The sequence below is a fragment of the Lissotriton helveticus genome, chromosome 1_1 (genome assembly GCF_964261635.1).
Source record: "Lissotriton helveticus chromosome 1_1, aLisHel1.1, whole genome shotgun sequence".
Taxonomy (NCBI): Eukaryota; Metazoa; Chordata; class Amphibia; order Caudata; family Salamandridae; genus Lissotriton; species Lissotriton helveticus.
The window spans coordinates 536,163,112-536,185,369 of NC_136057.1; the positions used below are offsets into that span (position 1 = coordinate 536,163,112).

General features: G+C 44.7%; 1 protein-coding gene across 6 annotated transcripts in view; it reads left to right on the forward strand.

Moving 5' to 3' along the window:
* The window catches only part of PTPRO (protein tyrosine phosphatase receptor type O), a 1,002,672-nt gene that overhangs the window by 647,229 nt on the left and 333,185 nt on the right, over positions 1-22,258 (forward strand). For all 6 annotated transcript variants that reach the window (XM_078674019.1, XM_078674018.1, XM_078674014.1 and 3 more), the window contains exon 10: positions 21,689-21,800. In XM_078674019.1, the coding sequence (XP_078530145.1) occupies positions 21,689-21,800 (112 nt within the window). The remainder of the gene's footprint in view (positions 1-21,688; positions 21,801-22,258) is intronic.

A 22,258-nucleotide genomic window follows, 5' to 3' on the forward strand; every position in this document is an offset into this window, starting at 1 on the left:
GCAAGTGGGTTCTCAACGTCATCCATAAGGGATATTCCATAGAGTTCCTCTCACCTTCTCCTCAACCTTATTTTGTCAAGATTACTTTACCCCAGGAACCAGTGTAAAAGCAATCAATGATTCATGGGATTCAAGCCTTATTAGAAATTAAGGCAATCTCGTTCCAGTTCCATTCGCAGGAAATGGGCTAAGATTCTTCTCAATTATTGTTCTAGTTCTGAAATCATACAATACCCTCTCTATCCAGTAATAACTATGAAGAACCTGAAGAAGTATCACAAATGTCTGTTGTTCAAGGCGAACTCTCTTTTGGTGGTCCTTCTGCAGTAGAGCTAAAAGACACATATTTTCATCTCTTAAATAGGATTAAGCAAAGGTACCTTTGGTGAGTTTTGTGGTTCACCCTGACAAGGATTGTGGTTGTTGCCTGAGTTGAGCTTCCTCCCCCCTCAACCAATATCTCCATTTCATACACTTGGTGCTATATTTCCATATCTGAATGACTGACTAATGTTTGTTCCTTGTTTTTCTAAGACAGAGGAACATGCAAAGCCTGGAATCTCTGGGGTTTTCATCAAGAAAAAGAAGTCCCAACTGATTCCAACATCTCAGAAAACCTTCATTGGAGCTTTCTTCAACATGTAACGTGCAAGATCATTTCTCCTAGAACCAAGGAGACTGTACCTTCATTCCAGTAACAAAAACAACTCTAATTCAACTCTGTTTCAGCCTATCAGTGGTTGGGAGTTCAAGGTCTCTTGACCTTTTATACCGAAGTAGTCTCATGGGGATGACACCATCTGAAGCCTCTGGAGCTACATGTCCTGTCTCAATGGTCTCCGGCTTCCAAGAACTAACATTTTCAGATACCAGAGTCCCAGGCCATTGTTCAGACCCTCCAATGGTGGGTAATCCCAGAAAACCTTCAGATAGAACCTCTGCCCCAGGGCATAACAATAGGGTCAGTTGGTCCCTCATAGAGAGCCAAAACTCCTCAAACTGGCGTTAGTTAGCAGTGATTAGCAGGACTCTTTGCGGATCAAGAATGCACTTATAAGCTGGCCTGTGATTGTAATAACCGACAACCATGTCGCAAAATCCTGCGGGAACAGACATGGGTTTTTTGGGCCAAAGTCTCTGACTTTACCTACTTTAGCCAACAAGATTTTCTATGGGCAGATTAGAATATTCCCTCCCTCAAAGCTATGTATATTCCTTGGAAGGACAACTTCCAGCCCGACAATTTCAGTTGGAATCATCCATCCTCAAGAGACAACCACCTCAGTTAGGAGGTTTTTCGATATGTAAATCATTGTGGGGTCAGCCAACTCTAGACCTTTTGCATCACCCACAAATGCCCTTCTTGATCATTTTTGTATGAAGACAAACTGCATGGAGGCATGGGGATAGATTCTTAATCCTGTGGCTTCAAGAGCTATTTTAAACTTTCCCTCCAATGCCCCTCCTCCAGAGGGTTCTTCAGAGGATTCGGAGGGAGAAAATAATAGGAACCCTAATTGCACCCTTGTGACTGATGAAACCTTGGTTTCCTCTCCTATCACAGATGTCAACAGAACCCTATCTCATGCTTCCTTTTCATCCCATTCCCCTTTAGTTTCCAGTGTTAATGTACATCTGGTTGGGTCAGTGAAGCCTGATGGCCTGAACATTGGAACGCTTATATTACAGCAATTTAGATGTTCCAAAGAGGTGGCCTGTGACATCCAATCTTCAAAGAAAGATTCAACTCTTAAGTCCTATGTGAAGCACAGGGTACATTTTTCATGATGGTGTAATAAATCAGATTGTGTTCCCATTTCAGGAAATCCTTTCAAGATTCTGGATTGTTTTACCGAAAGACAGAAAATATCAAACCCAATCCCTTGTGGGGTCTTTCACTGGTTTTGCAAGGTATACTTAAGTACCCTTTGAAACGCTATATTCAACTCACAAAACCCAATGGGTTTCTCCAATTATTGCCTTTTTGGTAACAATAACATCTGCAATAAGGTTATTGGAGTTAACATCTCTGTTAATTTCCTACCTTTATTTGAAGTTCCTTCCAGGCGGGCTGGTTCTCAGATCGGACCCTAGATTCAAACCTAAAGTGCAGTCTCAATTCCATTAAACCCAAGAGATTGTTCTCCCAGTTTTACATGTCTGAAAATGTTTTTTCTTCTCTAGATATCAGAAGAGCTTTGATGATGTATTTAAAGAGATCAAAGGAATTAAGAAGATCTCAGTCTTTCTTTGTTTCTTATGGATCAGCAAGCAAAGGAAGGGAGGCAGCAATGGTGACCAACAGTAGATCGGTTAAACAGGCCATTTCTGAATTCAATGTTTTTGTAGGAGAACAGCGTCCACTGCAGATAATATGTTGGATAGATCCACTCAGCTATGGCTACCTCTTGAACAGAGACAAGTGGAGTGCTCTTACAAGTCATATACCAAGCTGCCACCTGGGCTAATCCTAACACCTTTCTTCAACATTATAGGTTGGAAATGTCTCTTAATTATTCTAGTCATTTTGGATAATAAGTTCTAAAATCTGAAGTAATTATAGAATATAATATTATTATTTGAGCAGTATATATTGTGTCTGTCTTCTTTTTGGCTTTGGCATACCCTCACGAGTAAAGACTAGGACGAGGAGGACGAGACGTTGGGGTATTGAACCCATTACTTACCCATACTCTTCATTACCCTTAGGATAGTCCTCCTCATCATAGTAAGTTCCCTCTCTCAGAGTTCCTGTGACACAATTTAAACCTTGGTAACTAACATGAAGTGGCTGGGGTGAGAAGGATCTGTAAGCACCAACCATGTTTGATATACTTCAAGAAAGCTTGGATATTGACCCTTTGGGGAGGAGGGACAGTCTCAGGAGTAAACTCTATGATGAGGAGGACTATCCTTGTGATAAGGTAGATTACGGGTAAGTAATGGGTTAATTACCACACAGTCTTTCTTGTTACAGTCTTTATGTACATGAGGGCGAGCCCTCAGCCCAAAACTAAGGCTACCTGCTGACCAATGATGTAGTGCTTCAGTCCTGTTTTTTCTGAAAGTATAGTTCAGACTCACTTATATTAAACTTGCATCCCTGAAAGCAATGATTTTTCAAAGAAAAACTCGGAAGTCAAGCACTGTTTCTTAAATAACTTTTGTGTCATTCGATAACTTTCTGACAGACACATGAGCCTAGTTAGACACAACATTTTTTGCTTACTGTGTTTTCTATGTTGGTGATGACTAGCTCTTGCCCTCATTTAACATCTAGCTAAATCCCTTTCCAAACAACCCCCTCCTCTCGATCTGAGTCTTCTTCTGAAGAAAGTAACCCATGTTTAGAGGTAAATATTCTGTGGCTCATTTATCAAAACTGTTGCATTGCTGAGACAAAACAGCAATGCAACAAGTTTTCGCTGCACTCTTCTTGAGACACGATGGATGCGCCGTATTTAATGTATGGCGCTCCATGTCACAAGGAAAGATGGTACGTATGGCATCCTGACGTATCTTTTGTTGCGAAAGTCATGCATTGCTGGAGATTTGTCGCAAGCATGATGCAACTTCAGCACTGCATGGGGGAGGCCTGTCCTTAATGCACTGTGTCACCCTTATGCAGGCATAAGGTTTTGATACAATGGCAGCCTAGAAGTGGCGCATGGAAATCTTATAAATTTCAATGCGTCACTTCTACGAGTCTTTCTTGCAGGGGAACGCCCACCCTGCATGTGTTATTCTTGATGCAGGTATAATGTGGTGCAGGGGTTAACAAGGTGACGCATCTGCCTAGATGCGTCACTTTGTAAATATAGCGCAACGTGGTGAATTGTTTATGCCACTGCTGCATCATGAAAAGTGACGCAACAGTGGCTCAAAAGTGCCACACGGTATCATAAATAAGCCCCTGTGTTTCTGCTTTCAATAAGCATTCTAGTAAATCGTTTATCATGCACCTCAGCTATGCTGCAGCCTATGGTGTTTTATGCAGTGTGAGCTCCCTGCTCCTCCCTAATCATGGTCCCTGGCTTGGGATCGTGAAAGGCTCACTGGTTGCGGGTTTGCATCCAGAGAGTCTTAGTTTGTAAAAAAAAAACATGTAAACAGGCCCCCAATCATGTTCTCGAGAGACTGAAGGAACAGGGTGTTTATGCCAGGGAGGCAGACATTAGATTCCTTGCTTTTTGATCATGTCCTGGCAGAAACTGCAGCGCCATTACCCCAGAACATCCTACCCATTGGCTTTACAACCTGGGAGGGAGCACCACACACACCAACGAGGAATGTTCAGCAGCTGGTCTTTCATTTCCATAAAGTTTGTGGAAATAAAGGAAGGGCTACCAATACACTGAAGGAATAAGAATCACAGCCTAGGGTGACCAATCTGCTGTCTCCTGTTTCCGTAAACAAGGCAACGGGACAAGGATAGTGAGTAAGTGACAAAAAGGTCCGTGCCCAGAAACGTGCTGGTGGCAGCAGTGCATTTGGATTCGCTTTTTCATACTCAGCTTTGAGGCTTTATTTATTGTGCAACAGATGGATGAACATGACACAATTTTATGAAGTCCAAGGAACCCTCTGCAACATTATTTTTGATATGCTTTGGTCTATTGGACAACATCCTCAAATCAATCTTTCATGATCAAAAGGCACTTCTGGGTGTTAGATGCAGGACATAGAGCAAGCAATCATCTTCCACTTCTGTAACATAAACCCTTTGCACCACATCTGAATGACCTCATTCAGCAGATGGCAATTGAAACAAAGATCCCACGTCCAGGGCATTTACCCTTTGCCTGCTCAAATCCCTTGAATCTCTCAGATGCTTTGAATGTGAATGGCAGAGAAGAGTGGGATAGCCCTGGATTAGTTCATCTCATTCCAAGCCACAAGGGTGGATGTTATTGCCCTTAAACCTTTTTAATCATCCACCCATCAGGTCTCTCATTGATTCCAGGAGTGGTTGTCGCTTTCCAGATTTTGTTTTTTACATCTATATGAAAAGTTTGTGCATCGGATTCTTTGTATTTCAATCAGAGGACCATACCAAGTCAATTAAAATGGTAAAGCAGCCGAAGCCGCCAGATAACAACATGGATCGTCTGAGGGTGTGTGTCTTAGAGCAGTTTGACTTTGGAAGACTAGCAACTCCTGAAACATGAATGTAGAAAAAACTGAGGTTCTGGTCATTAAACAGAACCTTTAGTTTGGTTCCCACATCTCTAACCTAACTTCGCACAAGGGGCAGCTAACCATATATCAGATTCAGATTCGGTAATACTTTATTTCCATGAAATATATTCGTATAAAAATATGACACACACAAATCAAAAGTCAGAAATCTCCCTTTCCCTTTGGATCAAGGTCTTTGTGTAGAGCCACACATTAAGGAATTAATCGCATCCTGTTTTCTCCAGCTCTGAGTTTGTGGAAAGTCATGCCTTGCATTTTAAAATCTATGAAAGCAAGATTGAAGGAAGCCTGTGTTCCCCCTGGTAAAACACAAGAAACTTTACCACATCACTGCGGCATGAAGATCACTTTACTCATTGCCCTTTAGTATCTGATCCTTTTCATGATTCTCCGCACTATTCACTAAGCTCTATCATGAAGTAGCCCCTTGCGTTTGCACAATATGTGTTGCACTTTTCCCTTCCAGAACACTGCTGTTTGCTTCACAGTCATTTTTGGTGGTTCCCTTCTATAGAAAGGGTATGATGTGGAGGTTGACCTTTGAGAGTATCACTAAATTGGTTACAAAATGCTTGCAGCTTTAGTGTTTGGACTATCAAAGGCCATGTTCATTTACTTAGGCCTCACAATTCCTTCTGTTACACTAAGATTGACTGCATAGCACTCAGGACTGACTTTGTTTTAGCACCAAGATGCCTTGTAGAGTTTTTTCATATTGTGCTAAATGATACTAATTAAGCACCGAAACACCTGCGATTTTTTATGGCCCTAGGATGCAGTGGTGGCTGCTATGTACCAAGGGTGGTGGGGCAGGGAATAAAAACAAATAAACACTTACCTTAAAGCGCAACTCTACGCCCGCCTCTACCGTCGTCTCTCTTCCAGCAGGACCAAGAAACTGCACTAACCAATCCTAACGCTGCTCCCACATCATGAGAGCAGGGCCAGGATTGGCAGGAATGGGCTCTCTCATCGCTCCTAAGAGCACTGGAGGCCTGCGCCTTCTCTAACCCAGCTGTCTAAGACAGCTAGGTTAGCAAACTTTAAAATGTGCATGTGTGGCTGGCTGCCCCAAGACAGCCGGCCTAAGAGACAGCTCCCTGCAGCTACCACTCGGCACAACAGCACTGCCCTCTCCCCAACCCCCCGCCCCCCATCCTGTCACTCAGTTCAGGATGGGGCAATTGCTAAAAAATAATATACGCTTTATTACCATTTTATTTTAAAGGAGAAGAGGAGGAACTGATTAATCTTGAAGAAATGCAAGATTAAATTATTTTACAAATACAAACTGTAACATGGACAACACCAGAAACCACTCAATGGCTTCCTGAAGAAAATAGAGTCCTTTTGAAGATACCAATAAAAAAAATTGCATTGTAAAGCCAGGAGCCAATAGTGCGAACATGGCATCCTTTTCCCCATCATTTGTGAAGAACCTCACTTTTTTTAGACAGTGAATATTTATGGATTGCAGTATAAGGACAAAAACATAATCAAAGTGGAAGCAAAGAACATAGACAGTGCTGGAGAGAGGCAAATGGTGGTTCCATAACCCAGGCAACGATTATAAGCCGGCTGGACTATGGCAACGCTTTGCTTGCCGAGGTCGGTATAACCCACATGAGGAAATTGCAGATTATTCAGAATACGGCCGCTAGGTTGGTCTTGAATCAACCAGCGGGTACTCCTTCACTGCCACTGCTGAAAACTTTGCACTGGCTTCCAGTTAAACAAAGGTCTTTTTTCAAAGTCTGCTGCCTGACCTTCTCTGCTCTCCAGGGTATAGGACCAATATATCTCCAGCAGAAACTGGAAAAGCATATTCCCAACTGCCCTTTGAGGTCTAGCTCGTTGCTACTACTCCACACTCCGCGTATCAAACGCAGTAGTTCAGGAGGCAGGGCCTTTTCTTATTTGGCCCCTGAATACTGGAACAGTCTCCCCGTGACCCTTCGAAGTATCCCCTCCTACATGGCTTTCAGGAAACATCTTAAAGCATACCTGTTCTAATGCTGCCTTATCTGGTTATTTGTCTCTTGTTGTGACTAAGAAAAAGCGCCGAGATGCCCCCCGGTGATTCGTGCGCTATACAAACTATCTTAACATAACTTAACATAACATTTCAATAGCACATATATGCCTGAACAGGTGTCTGTGTTAATACTCATTATCAGTGCTAATCATCTATCATCATGTCTTCCTGTATTGATGTATTGTAAGAAATTGGGTTTCAGATTGAGGGAAGTAAAATCCTACCCAAGCAGAAACCACAATCCTTGTCAGGGTGAAGTCACAAGTAAAACCCCAAATTAACCTGTGCTCAACCCCCTTGTAACTTGGCACAGAGCAGCCCTGCTTAACATAGAGGCAATGTGTAAAGTATTTATGCAGTACTTCAAACAGTATTAAAGTGACACACAACACAGGAAATATCTTTCACCAATTTATAAAAATAGAAAAAAGTTAATAAATACTTTAACACCAAAACGACAAATATCCAAACTGGAGCCGTGCATTTTAAAAGATTTAAGTGTAAATAGCACCAAAAGGCACAAAGCGTTAACTGGGGGTATCTGGTAACAGTAGACTGCGACAAAAAAACAATTTCTGGCCAACAGCAATGGAGCATGGGAATGGTACGCCTTCTGGGACCCAGTAAGGTCCACTGAAAAACACTACCTTAAATCCTGGCGTCGAAGAGTTGCGCAGTCCTGCGTCGCGGATACATCGCACAGCCGAGGCAATGCAAGGTTCTGGTAAGAGAGGCATCACACAGCATCAGTTCCAAGGACCTGTGAGGCTGTGATGTGAGGTCCTGTGTTGTTGTTGAGGAGTCTGTCAGAGAGGGGCTTGCAATGTAAAATGCAGCGTTGAGGGTGTGGCGCGCACCGGCTGAAGCTGCAACACTTGTGATGCTGAGTCCTGCATCATCATTGAAGCTGCCGCTGACAAGTGACTTGCAATAAGAGGGCCTGTGTCAGGATGCGTAGCTCAACTACAGTTCTAATGAGGCTGCAGGCGCGATGTGAAGTCCAGTGTCAAGGATGCACCGCCCACCGGCTAATCCCAAAGAAGCTGCGAAGCTAGTGATCTTGTTGGCTCCGGCTCGATCTGTTTCTTCTAGCAGGGATGCCCATGACCTTTCTCAGCCCCTGCTGCTGTTGGTCCTCATCAAAGGTACTGAGCATGTGTGTATTTATATCTCAAAATGATGTAGATGAGCTGGGCACAGGTAGAAACCATGCAGCCATTTGCCCCAGCCATTTGCTCTGGTGCTTGCAAACTACTTGGTGATGATAGCATCCATAAATTGCTGTGAACATGACAAGATTACAGAAACTAACACAGGTAAGTAAGGCAGTGTGCTCCTTAACTGAACCAACCCAATTCCCTCTCATGTCAGCCTAGCTTCATTCGGGCGGGAACAAACCACTGGATTGCCTTAACTGTGCATTTCTATCCTAAGGGGCAGATTTATGAGGCTCTTGCGCCTCCTTGTGCCGCAATTGCGTCACGTAATGTGACGCAACGGCGGCGCAAACAATGCGCCCTATTTACAATGTGACGCATCTAGGAGATGCGTCACGTTGGAAACGCCTGCGCCATAAGGAGGCGTTCCTGCGCAGGGGGGGGGCGTTCCTACGCAGGAACGCCTCCTAAAAGTGGATGAGTGAAATCTATGAGATTTCACTCAGTCACTTTCTACGTCAATTCCTTACGCCTGCTTGAAGCAGGCGTAAGGGTGACGCACCATACATTGAATAGGTGGCCCCTGTGCATTGCAGGAGTCATGTCGCACTTGCGACATGACTCCTGCAATGCGCCGCCCGTGCGCCGAGAGATGCGTCACGCATCCTCACTGCCTTGCACCATGGTGCGCCGCATCATAAATGCGGCGCACCATGGGTGGCGGAGCAGTGGCGCACTGTGGTGCATGTTAACTGGCGCATCCCTGGGGATTCGCCAGTTAACATAAATCTGCCCCTTAGTGTCCTAACACCCTTTATGTCGCCAAAGACCTTATGAGAGATTGTTTTCTCAAAAATATGGCAGCTTCCAATCTGCAGGTCTAGTGAGCAATGGCGACCGACTTCCAGAGTTCCTGGGCCAAAATAAAGGATACTTTGCTAGTGGCAATGCTACTCCAATGTTTCTGTAACTGTGGGGCATCGTTTCATTCCCCTCTGCCTGGTGCTATTTACAGTTATTTTGTCTGGTCTGGAGGGTCCTTCTTTTTAACATTAAGTTGTGCAACCTTACTCACCTGCCCCCATCTTACCTATTCTTTATGCAAGACAGATGCAGAAAGAGAAAGAATGTTACTTCATTGGGAATGGCTGCTCACTTAACAAGCATTTACAATGCAATAGGTCTTGCATTTGCGAGAGTTTGAGCTATTGGCATTGTAAATGACAACGCCTTTTATTTATGTGTTTTGAAAAATTGCAAACGGTGTGTAAATACGCACTTTGTACTTATAGAAGCAAGGCTGGCAGTAAAAGAGGGGCAGTTACTGCCAGCCTTGCTTCTCATAAGCAAGGACTATAAATACCGCTTGCACGTTTTCAAAATACATAAATAAAAAGCCTTGCCAATAGCTCAAACTCTCGCAAATGAGAGACCTATTGCATTGCAAATGCTTGTTCTGTTGATCTATACAATGGAGCTAACAAAAGAACACAATTTTAAACCTCCCATAAGATTGTTTACAATTGTGAAATACGTGTTTATTGTAGGCTTGTGAAGTATGTTTAACAAATATTAGCATTTTAATACAATAAAGACTCCGACATCCCAAATATAGAACATTATTTGATGAAACTTTAGTTGTTCAAACTCAAAGAGCCCGTCATCTGCCTGCCTAAAGGGATGTGCTGTTTTAAAAAAATATGTTTTTAAATACGCAAATTTTACATGTGCATTAAAACGCGTTATAATAGAAGCAGACGCTACAGGTAAGGCACAATGATATTGAGTGATTTGTCCAGAATCACAGGATGCGGAGTCGATCCCAGGATTCAAACCTGTTTCCTAGTTTCAAAGTCTAAAAATGTGCCCGCCCCTAGGCCACAGACGCCATTGAAACACAGCAACCACACCGTCCATCTTTACTGGTAGCAAGTGTATTTAGCATTTAGGTTACAATTAAAAATGCATATAACTGGTTCTCCCTGCATCATTACAAATAATCCCAATCTCAAGAAACCCCTAACTTTTCTTAAGTATAGTTTTTTTGCAGTGTCATATAGCCCGAACTCTCCCCTAAGGTATTAGAGCGCTTTAGCTGAGCACAAGTTACATTACATTATACTGCCCAAGGACACATTCATTTTTGGTAGGCACAGTGAGATTAAGCAATTTAGCCAGAATACAGGATGCTGAGCTGACGCCGAGACTTGAGCCTGATTCACCACTTCCAAAGTCCGCAGCTTTGGTCTTCCGATCTGATAATAATTAAATAGCTCGAGGCATATTTACGTCTTCTGGCGCATCTCTGCAAATCAGCAGGGATGCGCCAGAACAGGTGCGTCACGTAATCCCCCCCTTGCGCCACCACAGATGCGTCGCATTTACAATGCGGCGCACCATGGTGCAAGGAGGGGCAGATGTGTGACGCATCTTGAGGCGCACGGCTGGTGCATTGCTGGAGTCGCGTCGCCAGCGCGACGCTACTCCTGCAATGCACAGGAGCCGCCCATACTCAACATGGTGCCTCACTCCTTACGCCTGCTTCAAGCAGGCGTAAGGATTTGACGCAGCAGCGTCGTAAAACTGACTCAGTGAAATCTTGTACATTTCACTGTGTCCGTTTTACATGGCTTTCCTGCGAGGGAACGCCCACCCTGCGACAGAACGCCCACATGAAACCTGACGCAGGTTTCATGTGGCGCAGGGCTTTACAATGTGACGCATCTGCCTAGATGCATCACGTGGTAAATAAGTCAAAACGTGGCGCATGGTTTACGCCGCCACTGCGTCACAAAAGTGACGCAACAGCGGCGTAAAAGTGTCGCAAGGGGTTTGTAAATCTGCCCCCTAGTACCTCAATAGACAGTTCACTGAAAACGCGGCTACATGCGAGTATACAGCCAGTGTCTGATTGAGTGATTGTGAGAGAAATGGTCACTTCGGGTGGTCATGACTCTTGAGGGCTGACAGCAGCCTCATTAATCACCTATACTTCCTCCTCTGCACACAGAGGGCTCTGCGATGTCCGGAGTCTGTATCCTCCATTCTCTCTTCCTTCACAGGGCACCACATCCCACCAGTGGGAACACCAACATTCAGAAAAGAAATGATGGCTTGGCACTCAACAGAGAAGGCGAGTGGTGACGCTGCCCACCTTACAATTCTGCCAAATGGCCCCTCCTTGTCAGCCCTGTTTTTCCGGCCAGCACGAGTTTGCTTTCTGAGTGTTGTGCCTTGTAAGGAAGATGCCACGAGAAATTGTCTTTGAAGTGATCTTTTTTTAACACCACACCAGATTGCATTCGATTACTCTACTGCCAAGTAAACCCAAAAGTAATACTTCCTGATACCACATGCTGCAAGAAATTGCTCTTTGAAAATAGTCTCTCGCGCAATTATATATAACGAGCTAGGACAGTTCCCTTCTAGAAAAGTCAACAAATAAAGGAAGGATTTTCCTGTGAGCAAGAAATTACAAACCTGGAAATAATTCAAAAAGAACAGATCCTCTCATTCAGATTACGAAATTTGGTAAACAGAAAAATAAATTACACTGACCATTACTTTTTTAAGGAAATATTACAAATTAGATTTCCCTTCACAGGCTCCAATATTTATCATTCAGAAGGCATACAAAGATTTACTTAAAGCAATAAATGCGCAAAGTTATTGAGTTTAGCCTCTTTATCCATTTAGAATGCAACCACACTTAAACGTATTCAGAGTACTTTAAGGAAAGTACCGAACACCACTTTCTTGACCCACATTAGTGAGTTCACACAGGAGTTTGCTTAATATTCCAGCTAAGGAGGTTTGAGTGTTCATGTTAGGAAGTCAGTGCTGCCTCGCACCCCAAGTTCCTGCACGCCCCTGGGCTCACTCACCCTGATGCCCTTCACCACAGTGATGTTATCGATCTCGTCAGCCTCGAAGGAGACGCACTGGGTGCTGCTGTTGCCACCAATTGTGCCGGGGCTGGCAGTAGGGGAGAGGCGGGAAAACTGCGAGCTGCAGGTCACCTTTGCCAGTCACAGGCGGCCTCCGAAACAGTAGCGGGCAACGAAAGGTGAACACACAGTATTCCTGACAGTTTGCCCTTCCCTTCCGCCAGGCCTCTGCACTACAAAACAATGTGCGCCGTCATTGGATGAGAGGCGTACGCAGCCCTCTGTTAGAACAGCAGACAAGGAAGTTTTTCAGCATGAGCCGGCTGGCATACAGTGGTGGAGTCTGTTTGGCTACTGCACGTGTGCGCTGTCACTACCCTGAGCATTTAGCAACATTTCTGTTCCCTCAACAAATAATGCCCCATCACACATGTACCGCTCTATAATATTCTCCCAGATGGGTAGGCGGAAGTGATGCCTCTCGCATCCCTGACTGGTGCTTCATCGACATCCGCGGCTCCTTTTATGAGCAGTGCGCTCTCGCCTTGGCTTGTCTCTGATTGCATCTCCTGGTCCTCGGACCTCCAGTAACAGCCTGTGCCTGCTCTCGGCTAGACTACTGAGTGGGTTTTAGCGCCACATTATTGGTGAGAGATGCTACACTCAGTCCTACCCCAGCACTAAATTCTGGAAATAGTGAGCAGGGGAGATGAATGCTGTTAATCTACCAAGGTGATTGACTGCACAGACGTGAGAAGGCAGAAAATGAACAAGCGGCCCTTTTGTGATCACTATTGTAAAAAAAAAAAAAAACACATCCGCGAGTGGTGCACGCACGCGCCACTGTGAGGCATATGTTTTCAATTATCGCGCCCGTATCTGGGCACGATAATTGAAAACATATGGGCTTTGGTGCGCGTAACAGACACCAATAGGCCATGGGCAGAGCAATGCACCCGCCTTTGGCCTATTGCGTGCTCTGTTAAAAAAACACGCGCACACAAAGCCCAATAGTGGAACCCAAAAGGAAAGGCACACGCACGAGCGTGGACGATTCCAGGGTCCATTTTCAAACCCCAGACAAAAGGGCTGCCTGCGCGGGCACTGCTGCGCAGTGCATCGTGAGGGGCGAGACCTAAAAAGCTAATGATGGTACTGGAATGGGGAGCACTTTATAGGCACCAACTGCAGGGCAATTGTGGAATTGTGAAATCTGTATAGCAGCCATTAGGCATTAATACATATATTTACTACACGTCTAATCTCTGATTACGTAAGGAGCATTGAAAGCTGGTGTGCTCAAATCATACTGCATAAAGCCTTTGATCATACATAGGGGGGTGAGCCACAATGCTTGGACTTCAGTCTAACCTGACTGACAACCCTCCTCAGCAGGCCAATCTCTTCTGCACACTGACTTTGGCTGGGTCCAGTGAGGGCCCCCTATCGCGATGAGAACCGCGGTAATGATCTTTCATTTTTGACTTCTCCTGACAAGATCTTACAGACTGTTTGACACCTCTCTCCAATATTTCTGTTTGATATGGTCAGTGAATCCATATGTACAAAAATACAAGGGACTGTTTTACACTTTGGTGGATAGAGGTAAATCCGTTGGTCTGACCGAGCGCTCTACTCCTTCCATAGTACGGGCCCTCACCCGCGGGCTCATTAGACATCTCCTTGACAACAGTTCCTGTCAATGTATTAAATGTTTGACGGATGGTACAGGCAAAATGACTGAACTATCTAACAAAACTTTTAACATGTTTCTGTGTTTTCAAAAACATAATCCCAAAGCAGGATTTTGTTTTTGAAGGTACAAAAACCAATGAATTCCACATCATGGGAGTCCTCTACCTTGGTGTGGGGCTCATTTAGCAGGTTTCACTGTCCCTAAAGCTCATGTTTTACCTGGCAGTAAGGTGGACTGAAAACTGACCATTCAACTGCTGACTCTAAATTTGCTGCTGGTCGAATTAGAGATAATCTTGCTCACACTTTTATTGCTAAAATGAGTGCCAAATTTGTTGGAATGACAAAACTAACTGTTAAAGTGCCAAGAGGTAGTTTAGTGTATTGTGGGTGCAATGTGTGTAAGGTTGTAGCACAGAACAACGGTTCCTAAGGCCTTTGTATTTGGATAGTTAATAGGTAGGATGTCCAATTGCAAATATATGTGTGGGCTGTGAATTTCAGAAGGAGAATCAGAGTCCTTATCTTGACGTGGTTATCAAAGCAGACAATTTTACTGAGTGATGATATTTTTCACAAAAAATTTACACATATAAGTGTGCGGTGTACCAAGTGAAATATAACCTTATAAAGGGAAGGGGGTGTGGATAAATCGTAAGAGGGTTTCTATGGACAACAAACGACCACAATACAATATGTTCAGCTAATCAATCAGTCCTCTAGTACAATGCTAAAGGTCTGTGAAGGTGGTTCATTTGTAGAATGTGATGATGATGTTTCGTCCCCATGGGCAATGAGGGGACCTTATGATATGAAACACCTGAGTAGTGCCACTGGACTGCCAATGTGATCAGTGGAAACACCAGGGGATTGTAGTGCATAAAGCCTTTGATCATACATAGGGGGGTGAGCCACAATGCTTGGACTTCAGTCAGACCTGACTGACAACCCTCCTCAGCAGGCCAATCTCTTCTGCACACTGACTTTTGCTGGGTCCAGTGAGGGTCCCCTATCGCGATGAGAACCGCGGTAATGATCTTTCATTTTTGCCTTCTCCTGACAAGATCTTACAGACTGTTTGACACCTCTCTCCAATATTTCTGTTTGATTTGGTCAGTGAATCCATATGTACATAAATACAAGGGACTGTTTTACACTTTGATGGATAGAGGTAAATCCGTTGGTCTGACCGAGCGCTCTACTCCTTCCATACTACGGGCCCTCACCCGCTCAAGACTGGAGTGGTTACCGATTGCCAGAAGATCCACGTTCAAGTTGCTTTGCATCACCCACAAAGCGATGCAAGGAAGGGGCCCCCTCTTCATCAGGAATAAAATCACCAAGCACATTCATCATAGGAACCTCTGCTCTAGAGTGGCACCTCGCCTCAAAATCCCAAGATACAAGAAAACAACCATGAGTGGCACATCCTTCTCTGTTCAAGCAGCCAAAATATGGAACTCTTTACCACCCAACATAAGATCCACCGATAAATACCTTATCTTCAGAAAACTACTCAAGAATTGGCTCTTCCCCACATAAGCACTATACGCAAACAGAAATATACAGCATATCCCTCTGTATATAAGCATTTATTTGTACTATAGACAGGTACTTATATATGTGTATTGCTCTGTATAAACATGACAAATAACTATGTTAAAAAAATGAATAAATAAAGAAATAAATTTTTAAGTACGACACTTGAAAACCAGAGTTTATTGAATGCATCTTTAGTCTACTTTTACTTACTTCCTTTATGCATCTATATACCTTCCATGTACTTGGATCAATGTATTTATTAATTTCCTCCCAAAAAAAGCATATTCAATGCACTACGATATTTCTCACGCTATACCTCTATCAATATCTTTAATCAACATCTACTTGCTTCCTTTATGCATCTATAAACTTTCCATGTACTTATGGATCTATATATTTATTATTTTCTTCTAATTCAGCATATTTAATGCACTACTCTATTTCTCACCCTATACCTCTCTGAATATATCGTCTGTCTCAACTCTGTGACTCGCCTCAAAACTATTTCTACTACTCTTTCCAATGCACTACCATATTTCTCACCCTATATCTCTATCAAAATATCCTCTACATCCACTCTCGCATTCATCTCAAACCCCATACCACTACTATGAACCCCAAAATAGTCATTTCTAGACTATCCCCTACTCTACCCCTCATTGCACCATCTGACACCTCTTTTACTATGCTGATCTCCCAAAACAAGCGTTTCTAAATTCTTTCCTCTGACTCTTCCCCTCCACATCCTTTTTCACTCATCCCAAGCCTCCCACTACTGCTGTGACGTCCCAAAAAAAATCTAAATCCTTCACTCTTCTATCCCTCCACTATCCTTTTTAGGTCGAGCTGGTGTAAGCAGTGCGAAGCACTGTGTCCGGCAAAGCATCTTTTGTTACTCACTTCCTGGGAATGTGAGACAGGGGATGGGCACGCGCAAGCGATTCTCCCATGTGAGCGCGCACGGTCACCCACACGCCTTGCACATCTCCTGACCTACATTGCTAGGAAGTGGATAACACATACACTCAGACACACACACACGCACACAAACACACACACACACAAACAGACACACGCGCACACACAGACAGACACACACACATACAGACACACGCGCACACAGACACACCCCCCCACCCCACTCACCGGGCTCTTTCCGCATGTCCCTCTCTCCCTCGGCAGCCAGTGGGTCAGTCTCGGCATGGGAGCTCCGCAGTGCTATCTGCTGGTCTTCACCCGGGCCCCCTCCTGGGACCCGGGACTTCAGCTACCGCACTTCGTTATGGCGCACGGGCTCCCTCTTCATAACAAACAGCGCGCATGCGCGGGCAGCCCCCACCCTCTCAGTCACAGCCCGGTTGCTGAGTTGCTTTCTGTTTCGCTGTCTTCTGTGTTTGCTGGCAGCCTGTTCCTCCTGCCCAAGTCCCACACCGGACAAAAAGTGTGCATTCCTCATCTGCCAAGACTGCACCCTCTCTACAATGCGGACAGATATCTGGGCTGCTGCTGGGCTATGATAGAAGTTCATTAGTGGGAAGACGCACCTGCTCGCTGGACTTGCCCACACCGGCATCTCGTGACGACTTCATCCAGTTTAGAATGAAGTACCCCACGGGAAGAGTGGCACATATGAGCTTTTAAAGTGCTCCTTCGAGTACGCAGTGCATACGAAGAGTGGGGGCTGGTTCACCGGCCTTTTGAAATTCCCTTTGGCACTGCCAACTTTGTACCACGGCACACAAATGCAAAGGTATCTCTTCACAGATTCGAGCAAGAACTGGGTAGGAAAGGTGGCTAGCAGGCCTTCATTTCCTTATATACGTGCCCATTGTCATCGCCAGGACCCCGGCACAAGAATCACAGAGGTGCCACCTGGTCAGGTATTACTTTGGATTGTCAGAAAAGCTGTAGGGAGGGGCTCCATCTGTGGTGCCCCTTGCCCATCACTAGACACCTCTGCCCCCCTTCAGGGAGCTGGCGCCTGGGCTGCCGTGGTGACCCCGCGACCCAGGTCGCGGGCACGGGGTCACAGGATTGTTCAAGCCATGGAGCTGGTGGGCACTTGTGCACATCCTCCTTGGCGAGCTTGGCATCTGCTGGACCCTGGCACTGGCCCACACCCGGCTCTGGCGACTGCAGATTGGCCCGAATTTCTTGGGCTGGAGCCGGGACCGCTCCTCCCCCTCAACATCCACCCTCCTCCTCTTCCTCTCCTCCCCTTTCCCTGGCTCCCACTGCTGCCCAAACCAGGACTGTGCACATCAGCCAAGCGCACTACCCGAAGCGGAGCCCAGGCACAGGATCCGGGAGCACGGATTGTGCAGGGTGGCAGGGCACAGCGCGCCCATATGTCAAGGACTGGGCAAAACCAGACAACCCCCGCCAGTGGCAGTGCTGAGGGCACCCTTTCCAGAAGGGGGGTCTCCGCGGAGAGGGCAGAGGCATCTGCGCCAGGATTACGGGGAGCCCAGGAGTGGGGACCTGAGCTCCCCACTGACGTCCTACGTTTTTACGACTCTTCTTTAGTTTTTGGCCTCGCTGTTTCTTTTTAGGTGCTCCGAGGCCACCCGTGCGCCATTTAACGCGATGTAAAATTAAATGTAGTTATTAACCTGTTGCTAATGTCTGCCCGTTCCTCCTTCAGTGATTCCACCTTTTCTCTGCCTCCTTCTCACGAAAGGCTGCGAAGCCCCCACAGTGCCCACCTAGTCTCATGTGTCTCTGCCCTGTGCCCAACACGCGCCTCATTGAGTGCTATAATCGGAGGCCCATCCAATCCCTGGAATTCCACCTACTGGCCCCTTTCTCTCGTCCCCCCCCCCCGCCCTGCTGACAAAGTGAAAAGCTTGGGGGTTTCCATCTCACAGGACCTCTCAATGAAGCACCAGGTCAGTGCTACTGTGTCCTCCTGCTTCTTCCAGCTTAGGAAGATTCGAAAAATAGCTCATTTTCTGACCAATGAAGCCCTCACCCTGGCACTGCTGGCATTAGTCATCTCTCGGATTGACTATGCCAACGCTCTGTACGTTGACATTCCACAATACCAAATTAACAGACTGCAGCTGATACAGAATCAGGCAGCTCGCCTGATCTTTCACCAACCTAAACATCATCACGTTCGCCCCCTCCTCAGGGTCCTTCACTGGCTTCCTGTTTCAGAATGCTGCAAGTTCAAATTGGGCTGCCTGACTCATAAATCTTTGGCCGGCATCGGTCCCTCCTTTATTTCTTCCCTCCTGCACCCTTACGTTCCCTCCAGGCACCTCCGTTCCTCTTATCTCGCGCTCCTTCAGACACCTCGTTTTAGGCGCAAAAAACACGGAGGTCTCAGATTCTCCTCTTTGGCACCTTCATTCTGGAACTCTCTTCCGTTGGAACTGAGACTCTCTCCCTCCTACCCTCACTTTAGGTCTCTCCTTAAAACTCACCTCTTCCGTAGCATCTACACATAAGCTATCCTCTCCTCGCCCTCTGCCTCTCTCCGAATAAAGTGAATAGTGCCAAGAAACCGTCCGGTGTATGCCGCGCTTTATAAGTAATTTTTACATTACATTATAATAATAATTTCCCCCAGAGGTATCCTCACTTTCTCTCCTCCAGGTTCATCATTCCTCTCCTCGCTAATTATCCTCCCTCTCCGCTTCCACCTTTCTTCCCTGTTACTTCCCTTCTCTCTCACATCCCGTATCCCATTCCCACCTGCACTGCTTTTATTCCCCCCCTCTCTCTAACATTTTCTTTCTTCTGTCTGTCTTGGTCAGACGCTCTTTCTCATTGTTTCTGTATCCATTTCATTCGCTGACACCCCTCTGCTACACTCTTCTTCCCCCATTCACTGCTCCACCCTTGTCTCTGCCTTTCTAACTTTCTCCTTTCTCCCTCTTTTACTTTCCATATCTCCTCTGTATAAACTATGTGCCTCTTCCAGTCTTTCTCTTAACCCTCTCTTTCTCTAACTCCTCTCTTGGTTTAGTCTCTCTCTCCTGCCCCCTTTCTTTCTTCGGTTTTCTCTTTATTCTCTCTCTCGCTGAATCATCACTTGTTAATCAAAATGACAGACTAACATGTCTACTTATCAATTTTCATATGTCACTATACTAATTCACCACTAATCCTCTATGGGTTCCGGAGTAGCGTGCTACTCGCCGAAAAAGCTCTTTAACACCCCATCAGGGGTAACAGGCGCTATATAAATGCAAACCTTTTTCCCTCTTCTATCCGTCCGCTATCCTTCTGAATCCAAATAACTGACTAACCTATCCACCACTCAAATTACTTACATATTTCACTATACTAATTCAACACCAATCCTTCTTGGGTCTTGGAGTAGCGTGCACCTCGCCGAAAAAGCGCTTTGACGCCTCATCAAGGGAAGTAAGCGCTTTATAAATGCAATTACAATACATGCTTAAGGTCTGACTACCCTGTCCGTCAAAGTCTAAATGAGACTCTCAGATTGTTAAAAAATACCACTGGATTAAAATTTCATTGTGCAGCCGAGCACCCCATTTAAAGAACTTTTTTGGTGTAGCAAATCATTCAAGTTAAGTACATTTTAACCTAAAACGCTGATATCTTCCCTCCCACTTGGTGAGAAGTCTTCCTTTCTATATGTAGCAACTAATGTTCAAAGCTCAGGCTTTGCGCGCTTCAGTGGGGAACCTTTTTCAATTAAGTCAGTAAGACAAGTTTCATAGCTTACGCTGCAACTAATCTAAATGACGTCTGTGGTGCTACTTAGGGTGCTACTTTGGGCATCTTGGATTCATTTGAAGATCATTTTAAATATGATGTCGATATAGAAGAGAATCCGTTAGATTGGTCTCCTGACAAGTAAGGATATGTTGCCTTCGGTAACTGCACTGGTTGAGGGTACACAAAGTAGTCGGTGTTAAAGCAGAGGGGTTTATGAACTTGTAATTGTGCAGGGTTCGTCGATGAATGCATCCATGTTTCATATACAAGCATGATTTAGCATATGAGTCCTAATTGTGAGCTTATCATTAAAATCCCCATTATTTCCTTGTCCCTTGGCAATCCTGGTAATTTGGAGAATGACATGTGGAATCAGTGTTTCTGCACTGATTCGAGCATCTTTTTCCTCAGGCCTTCCCACAGAGAGTTTGGTGCTTTTAGCAGTAACAAACACAGAACTTATAATTCCGATGGAACACGTAACTTCTGCTAGTGAACCTTATTAGAATGTACAGGACACTCATAATTAGGGCAAAAATCATATGTTATGTAGTCAATGAAAAGGGCTGTATGTGCAGAGGTAATGCATGGTTTTTCAAGATTTCAGGCAAACTGGGCTGACACAATTTGAACATCCTGCTAGTGTTCATATATAGAGAAAAATTGCACAATTCATCCCTAAAACCCGACACTGCTGGGCATTCATGACATGTTGAAAAATTAAGATTTTGATTTAGGTGAAAAGGTTGAAAAAAATGGTGGAAGTCACTGATTTGATCTATGAAATAGTTTAATGTCAAAGATGAATTAAAGATTTTTTGTCTTGGATTTGAAGAGAAAAGAGTTAGTGAGGGAAAGGAGAGGAAACAATGTGATTCCTTCAAGGTGTATTTAGGTAGGGGAGAAACGGGCTAGGGGCCTGTTTTAGAGTTTGCCTATTGGATTATTCTGTCACAAAAAGGACAGATATCTCATTTGCTGCATTACAAGTACAATATATCCAATGGTACTTGTAAATCAGGCCCTAGGTTCTCTTTCTTACCTTAGGATGTTTGAAGCAAACTAAATTAGCCATTTGCACGTCATGACAGCAAGGTGGTTGTAAGTTTTATTAAGAAGATTTCATTTGCCAAAGAGAGATCCTGCAGGAATTTAATATTACTCTTCAGAACAAAAGGTCAAATATTACATAGATTAATAGAAGTTTTGGGTCAGGTCTGCATGTGTTTGAGGGCAGTTTTACTATGATGGGAAGCACAAGGCCATAAACGTTGGCCAATGGTTGACAACCACCACATTCGAAGTGTTACATATTCTTGCTTGTTCAATGTATCCAATTTCCATCATGACATATGCTGTAGCAGAAAATGCACTGTTGAAGTATTAACTCTGGTGATGTCCATTTGAATTATGTTTCTCGCCTTAAATGTACCTATAATAACATTGACCAGTCTAACACAATTGGTTTTCCTTTCCAGAGAATTGCCAATCTGTTGCCAGCATGGTACTACAATTTTCGTGTCACTATGGTAACCTGGGGAGATCCGGAAGTTAGCTGCTGTGATAGCTCCACCATCAGCTTCATAACAGGTACAACAATGTGCAAAAATAGACTTCTTCACTGATCGCACATGTGTTCTCTGCCTATGAGGAATGCATGCAACGTAGCGGGCTGGTCAGTTCTACATTTGTCATGTGGCTCCAGTGCTTTATGTGGGATAACAAATTTGGGGTTCTCTAACAGCGGTTTTGCTCAAGAGGCATAATTAGGCGTTAAGGCAGTGAGTACTATTTTGTAGCGATGATTTGGTTAATGACAGACAGTGACGGAGAAAAACCTAAACTATGACTTTAGCAGCAAATGGTTGGATCGTGTCACAAGAGTACATGGAGGGTTTTGAATTTAACACATTTGAGAGAAGGATATCCTCATAGATGAAGGAGAAATAACTCCATGGGGATACATGCCCGGTGCTAGGATAGAATGAGGAAACAAACAGGAAAAAAGGGATATTGGAAAATTCTGCCCTGAATGAAGTAATTTTATT